Raw genomic sequence first — 7977 nt, 5'->3', positions numbered from 1 at the left:
TTCCAACAAGTTAAGTGAAATGTACATATAGTTTCATTGTTCTACACATTTTAGATAGGTTCGTTAGGACTTTGGATTAACTACAACCTAACATCTTCTTGTACCTCTAGAAATTCAAACAAAATTTTGAATGATTAAAGTTGAGGTGTGAGTAAATCGAAGTAAATTAGTGAGATAATTCGTAATAATATTGATAATGGGCATAATTTATATGCAGTTTCAAGAGCTAATAAAAATTGTTACATAGTTTTCTTTAAATAGTAATAATAATAGAGATTCATGAAAAATTCAAGCGGCTATTGGTGTTATTATCAATAATGTTTCATTATTTTTCCTCAAAAAATAATGCTTCATTATTGCTAACACTATTATGACCAATCATTCCATGATCAAAATTCTATTACATAATGATCAACCAATTACAAAGTAACACATTAGTCGTATGTAATTAACGGGATAAAAGATTTGAGGCACATATAATACATGATTTTGGTTGACAAAATTAGTTGTTGGGTCCAAACGATACACCAGATTATTTAATAAGGCAAATATATACTTCTTATTCTTTGGAGTCGTTGACATTTGACATTTTGTCACAACAAAAAGTTGAAGCTCGGTGATTTGATGGCGACATGTACATTGAGAAGTTAAGAGTTCAAAAACCTCTTGCAAAAAATATTCTTAATTTATTTCATAAGTAATAGAAAAGTTTTGAAGCAATGTCATTATCACAAAATAAAGATAAAACATATTTTTAATTATATGAGTAATAGAATAGTTTCAAAAAAATGTCATATAACAAAATAACGACATGACACCATGTCTCGTATGCATTTTGGAAAAGAAAGGGTGACACATTACAATTTATGTTATTGCAAATAAAAATTATAAGGTTGTTTTTAGATTATCTCTTTCATTTTTTTTTCTAATGTAAAAGTTTGTGATGAATTTATTAATAAGTTTTTATTATGACTAAAATACAGTATTGATAAGTTGGCTCGTTAGTTTGAGCTCCATATTTTTTCTTCATGAACTTGTGGGTTCAAATCCTATTATAACCATATTTTTTAAAAAGTATGGCATCTATGATATTTCATGGATGACATGGCATCATGTCATCATTTGAGAGGGGTGACACGTGGTGGGCTGCAATGCTCCCCAACACGTTTTAATAAAATACTAGTTTCTAGTCCCGGGCAATACTCTAGGTTATTAACATTTTCATGTTAAAATATATCATCTAATGTTGCATAACTTATTGATTAGAATTTTATCATTATATTAATTTGAGGTCACGTGGTCAAATCTTATATGGAGCATGTTTCTAATTTTTTATAATATGCATAATGATGACATGGAATGAAACAACTAAGGGCATGTTCTCTTCAGCATAAAACAGCTGAACTGAACTAAACTGAACTGAACCGAACTGAATTGAATTGAACTGAACTGAATTGAACTGAACTGAATTGAAATGAACTGAATTGAAATAAACTGATAGTGGTATGTGAGAGTAAAAGTATTGTCCAGAGCTGAGCTGAACTGAACTGAATTGAATTGAACAGAAAATAAGTTGGGGAGAACAAGCCCTAAAGGGAGAGTGCCACTTGGCGCGTCGACTTGATTCAAAATACTTTTTAATATATATATTAGTATAGATATAGATTATGATTTTGTTCTATTCACCTTATTTCTAATCCTTATAAGAAAAAATAAGTTCACATAAGGACTGATAGGATCTATTAAGTTCAAATAAGAACTAACAGGGTCTATTAAGTTCGAATAGGGTTTCGATTAGTTCAATTCAGCAAAAAAAATTTGATACACTCACAAAATAAGGTCTAATAAGTTCAAATAAGATCTAACAAGTTTCGATAGCAAAAATAAGTTGAAAAGAATGAAGCTCGTATATGTAAAGTTCTTAAAGTCATTCTTATTAAGATATGTATCTCTATTATATAAGCCAAGGGAGGAGGTGTGGTGTCCTCTTTTGAAGTGACTAAAATACCCTTAATGATCTAATTAATGGAATGAAAAAAATTACAAAAGCAAATCATTTAAAAATTCTCACTCCAACTTACCATTTAAAACAAGTTTAAAATGGTATATGCATCAAATACTTCAATCTAAAATTAAATAGACAAAATATTTATACCTTATAAAAAAAAAGATGGCATGCATAACGTGCACATGAAAAGTCTGAACATTCACTACCTTTGATACTCTTTAATTCAGTTAAACCAACTCATTATTTTTGTTCTTTCTGTTCAATATTCATTCACAAAAAATTAATGTTGATAATCACTCACAACCTTTTTATTTTTTTACATTAGCGAATTAGTATATCTAAATTCATCTAACTGTTGAATTTTTTTCACATTTAAGTTTAATCATAAATAAAGTACGAATGGAGTATCTAATAGAATAACAAATATTGAAATTAACGCACGCATCGCGTGCATATGAAGGCTAGTATGAAATAATGCAAGTGATGATGTTTATGCATGATTTTTGAATTGCATACCTTTTATTACAAGAACATAGATTGGACTTGGTATGTGAGATGCAAATCATGTATAATATTGATAATCGACCAAATATATAGTCGGGAGTGAAAAGGAGATCATTTTGGATTATGGGATGAGATTGATGACAAATAAACTTGTAAGATTATCATCATCAATTAAAGTTCTAGTTGGATTTTTTACAGTCTTAAGAACGGCCTTACTCATCTATACATGCATATATAGCTATGTATTAATAATTCATATGAAGACTTTTTATATTTTAGCACATCGAACTCCCTCTGTTTCATTTTAATCTACACATTTACACTTTTTATGCATGTCAATGTAAAACTTTGAAGACATATATCTTTAGTTTTGTATTTGTAAAAATTATAAAAAGTACATATTAATAAAATACATACTAAGACGAATCTAACAAGATCCCACATGACTATGTTTTTATTCACGTATAAATCACAAACGAGAGTCAAAGTGTAATTTGTGAATAGTGTAAAATGTCAAAGTGTGTAGATTAATATGAAACGGAGGAATATATGATAATATTTATTTTTCGATATATCATTGAAAGTTTGAAACTTAATGAACAAAGTTGACAAACTTTGACCTGGCAAATACTAAAAAAAAAAAAAGTTTAGTTCTTATAAAAAGACCAGACTTTTTCATCAGTTTCAAAGTGAGAAGCATGAGTATATATAAGGACATGGAATAATAATTGTTCAAATGAGAAATAAATCCATCATTTATCATTATTTTACTAAGAGTCCGTTTGTTATCGTTTTTGTTTTCAGTTTTTAGTTTTTTTTTTTAAATTAAAAACCAAAAACAGAAAACCAGAAAAAGTGTCAGTTTTCAAAATTATCACGTTTCTAATAAGTTTGATTAATTTTTTATTCATTATAGGATAAATATCATATGATTTTGAAAATAAAAAATCGTAGTAATATGGAACGTGCCGGGCCCTAATTTATTTGTGTTTTTTCTTAGAGGATGTTTCTTAGTACTCAAGGACCCAAAAATGATGCTAGATTATTTGTTGTGCATTTATTGCGGATCCCCTAAAACCCTTGTTTTGTTTTGTTGCCGGACAATAAAACAAAGTTTGGATTATGTTGCATATCTAAGGGGAATGTTACAAATTTTGATAAAATTAGATATATTGGTCATGTACATATACACACACAATTCAATCTCGATTAGAAAACAATGCAGTGAAATAATTATTGCATAGAATTAAAAAATACCAATAAAAAAATTATTATTAAGATATTGTTTTGGTTTCTATTATTAGTCATATGGTAATACACTCAAAAGCATGTTCATTAGTTTCTATTAAAAACACCCTATATTCCTAACACATGCACAAAATATTAAATTTTTTTAGGTGTTATTCATTGTTTTATACCATAAGATCGAACTAGTTCCTACAATGATGAGATTGAGAAGTAAGTATGTTAGTCCAATATTACTCTTAATAGCTAAATTACGTTAAAAAAAACATTAATTTTTTTTTGAATATACACGATATCATATATAAACTTTTTCCTAATATGATTCTCACTTATAAATAAAACGTACTATAAAACTGTATAACCCTTAACTTATAATCCTTAACTTAGATTCTTGAGATAATTATATATATATATATATATATATATATATATATATATATATATATATATATATATATATATATATATATATGTTTAAGTTCATATGAGAACCACCCTTATGGTGAGAACCGTGAGAACCACTTATTTTCCTCATTTTACGAAGATTTTGATCATTTTATAACATTTTTGCTCATTTTGTATTTCATTTTTTTTATGGTTTTGCTCATTTAACAATTTTGTGCTCATTTATTAACGTTTTTGCTCATTTTACGTTTTCCTCATTTTACTTTTTTCTCATTGAACTTTTTTATGCTTATTTTACGTTTTTCTTCTTTTACATTTTTGTACATTTTTATGTTTTTTATAACTTAATATTTTCTACTCACTTTATGTTTATGCTCATTTGTTACTATTTTTGCTCATTTTTGGAAGTTTTTGCTCATTTTAAGTGGTTTTCACGGTTCTCACCATAAGAGGGTTCTCACTAGAAGCCAACCCTATATATATATATATATATATATATATATATATATATATATATATATATATATATATATATATATATTGATCCTTTATTTGTTATGATATAATGTATAGGGTTATGTTATAAAATTGTGTATATTTAAGATTATTATATATTTTTTGTTACTTAAAAGTATTTAGTAGTAGAAACTTTCAAAAAGACAACATCCAAAAAAGCACTTCTTTTTTTTTCTCTCAGTGAGTGTGTGAGCTTCCCTTCTTATATACCACTCCACACTAACCATCCTCTTCTTCCTATCCACTCCAATTCACTCCTACAAAAAAAAATGACAACTCCTTTCTTTCACATCCCCTCCACCAACTCATCAACCACATCCTCCACCACCACCACCACCACCATACCCCTTTCAAACCCGAACTCGAGCTCGAACTCGAAACCTCGAGGAAGAAAACATGGTGGAAAATCTCAAAATGGACCTAAAAATAAAATACGTCAGAGAGGAGTTGGCATTGCTGAACTCGAACGTATCAGAGAAAAAAATAACTCTCCTCCTCTTCCTCATCTTCATCCTCATGATCATCCTAATCATCATCATCATCATGTTACTAATACTACTACTAATAGTAGTATTAATGCTACTAATATCCGTCCATTTTTCAGTCCTCGGGTCAATCATTCGAACCCGCTTTCTGGGGTCCCCGTGATCCGTTACTGTATCCCGGGTCAGCCCATACCCGACCCGAGACTTACTAATCGGGTCTCCATTCCGGGTCCATCTTCTTCCTCACCCGCTTTCGCCTCGGAGCTTCCTTCAATGCCAAACCCTTATCCACTTGATTTCTCCACTCTTTCCTTCAAGGTTTAATTTACAATAGTACTAATAATGTTACTGTTCCATTGCTTTTTTTTTAAAAAAAGAAATGTATGTTGTTTTATAATTTGCTGAAATTTTTGTATGAATTTTTTGATGTTTAATTTGCAGAAGAAAAAGATGATTGGTGAGGAAACATCAACAGTAGGGTTTTCAAAAGGGTATAATAGTAATTTTGGTGGGTTTGATCTGAAAAATGGAGACAATGATTACTTGCCTTTTAATGGAGGTTTTTCTGCTCATGCTACCACTACTACTAACACTGCTACTAGTGAGGTATATATTGTCACTTTTAACCTTTTATTTTTCTTTAATTAATATGAAAATTAATAAACTAGCTCATATTATATGATCATCATTTGTAATTATTTTTAACCTAATCTCATTATAATTTATTTTTAAGTCAATAAAACTTGGGATTTTTACTATTTTTAACCTAATCTTAATATATTATAAGTATTTTGATTCATTAAAATTTGGGATCATTTTAGAATCTTCACCCAAATGATTTTTTTTTCATCTCAAAACTTTACTATGAAGTAAAACATTTGGATTTTTTAAGTCAGGAAGATTTTGGGTTTCATTATTAAGTTTATATATATAACTAGAAATTCAAAAAAGTAAGAATTTTTTATTTTCTTGTTTTTCCCTTTTACAAATAATGAATAATGAGAAAATGATGAGCAATAATTTTATTTTATTTTTTTTACAGGTAGTAGCAATTCACAGAAAATGGAATGGATCAGAGAATGTAATGATGGAGTATGGATTTTTCCCAGGAAAATCATCAGATTCGGAAGAAAACATGAATAATAATTTCCAAGACTACAATTATTACAACAAAATTATGGAGGATGAATTAAACTTAAAAATGGGATTAATTTCAGATTCTTCATCTTCTCCATCATCTTCTTCTTCTTTATCTTCTCTTACAACTGCAACTACAACTACTACTTCCAATACTTCTGTTGACTTGTCCTTAAAGCTTTCTTATCATTAATTAATTAATTAACATCCTTAATTAATTTCTACAAGTTTTAATTATACCCATATAATCTAATATTTGCAGTTGTAATTACCTTCCTTTTTTTTTTTTGAGTTGGGAAGAATTTAACTTTCTGTTATTTTACATAATTTTGTGTAATGTTCTGGGAATTAAACCACAAAAGTACTGCTTTTTCTTTGCTTCTTTTGGTTTTTGCTCTTTTTTTTTTTTAACTTGCTGTAAGTCTGTTCTTGTTCTGCTGCTAAAACTGTAATGACATTAATTATTAATATGAAATAGTACTAGTATGTTTTTTTTGGGGTAGTATGTAGTATCTTTCTTGGGTGTGAATTATTAAATGAGTGAATCTTCTTATCTATGATAAGAGTAAGTAAAAACATGAAGTAGTATTGGATTAATTGATCATCAATGTTATTCAATATGCATGCATGACTTTGTTTAGGTGCTAAACATTAAAAACTGGTCAGAATCTATGATTCAGTTTTTAGATAGCCAATGCAATTAGTGTGTTTTGTACTTTTACCAAGTTTTAGATGTTCATAACATTTTTGCTGTTTTGTGAAGAAAGGGATAAGGATGTTTCTTTTAAAGTCCATTAAAACATTATTGAAGGTAAGCTTCAAAGTTAATTATGGCATGGTAGTGTTGTACGAGTTCATTCATCATACACCCTAATGGTACACCTAATATTAATTTTTGCTCATTTAATCATTTAAAACTCTCATTTTTTTAGTACATTTTGCTCATTTGGATAATTTCAAATGAGCAATGAGAAAAAAAATAGCCTTATTGGGTGTACCATTCTCACGGTACAACAACACAGTGTATGATAAGAATTTTGAGTATTATACATTTTTTTGAGACATTTTAGAAGTGCATAATATGTGGCAAGGGCTAGTTATTGGACACGCAAATAACGCGCAAAGTGAATTTGTCATGGTTTCATATAGGGAAAAATTGATGCTAAAAGAAGCTAATGAATAGACATAAATGTGTTATATCGTGTAACACGATCAAATGACTTATACTGAAATTTTTGTTTATATTTCCCTTCAAAAAAAAAAAATTGTTTATATTTGTACGAATTAGATTAGTGTGTTTCCTGTTGTTAAGTTATTTGACTACAAAGACAACAAAATATAGGCTACTCCTATCGTTTTGGTTATAACATGCTCGTCTCATCTGTCATTATTTTTGACAATACTATCATCAATCAAAAATGTCATATCTAAGACAACATAATAGCCAAAATGTCTATCTAAAATGAATATTTTCAATAATAATAGACCTTTCATCTTATCTAAGAAGTCTCATCAAAGAAAATATCAACATTAGACTGGATAGCTACATATGACCTAACTTTTCCGTCAATGAAACTTATCTATGTGTTTGAATGACAATTGGTCCATATTGAAATACATGTAGTTAAGTGACAAGCATATAAGATCAGTGGGGAAACTCGACTTTTATAGGGGTCA

At 28.5% G+C, this 7977-nt stretch overlaps 1 protein-coding gene across 1 annotated transcript; it reads left to right on the top strand.

Annotated features, from left to right (window-relative positions):
- Positions 1-4740: 4740 nt before the first annotated feature.
- LOC104907268 (uncharacterized) lies at positions 4741-6816 on the top strand. Its single transcript, XM_019252560.3, has 3 exons — positions 4741-5481; positions 5605-5769; positions 6206-6816. The coding sequence occupies exons 1-3, from the start codon at positions 4948-4950 to the stop codon at positions 6491-6493; spliced, it is 987 nt and encodes a 328-aa protein (XP_019108105.1). The 5' UTR covers positions 4741-4947; the 3' UTR covers positions 6494-6816.
- Positions 6817-7977: the final 1161 nt, after the last annotated feature.

The sequence above is a fragment of the Beta vulgaris genome, chromosome 4 (genome assembly GCF_026745355.1).
Source record: "Beta vulgaris subsp. vulgaris cultivar EL10 chromosome 4, EL10.2, whole genome shotgun sequence".
NCBI classification, from domain to species: domain Eukaryota; kingdom Viridiplantae; phylum Streptophyta; class Magnoliopsida; order Caryophyllales; family Amaranthaceae; genus Beta; species Beta vulgaris.
The sequence above is the reverse complement of the archived record's forward strand: the minus strand, read 5'-3'. Positions and strand labels throughout refer to the sequence as shown.

Excerpts from the sequence above, each read along its gene's own strand:
- LOC104907268 (XM_019252560.3), top strand. The coding sequence starts at position 4,948 with ATGACAACTCCTTTCTTTCACATCCCCTCCACCAACTCATCAACCACA. Across the intron at positions 5,482-5,604 it reads TCTCCACTCTTTCCTTCAAG|AAGAAAAAGATGATTGGTGA; the intron begins GTTTAATTTACA and ends TTTAATTTGCAG. Across the intron at positions 5,770-6,205 it reads CTAACACTGCTACTAGTGAG|GTAGTAGCAATTCACAGAAA; the intron begins GTATATATTGTC and ends TTTTTTTTACAG.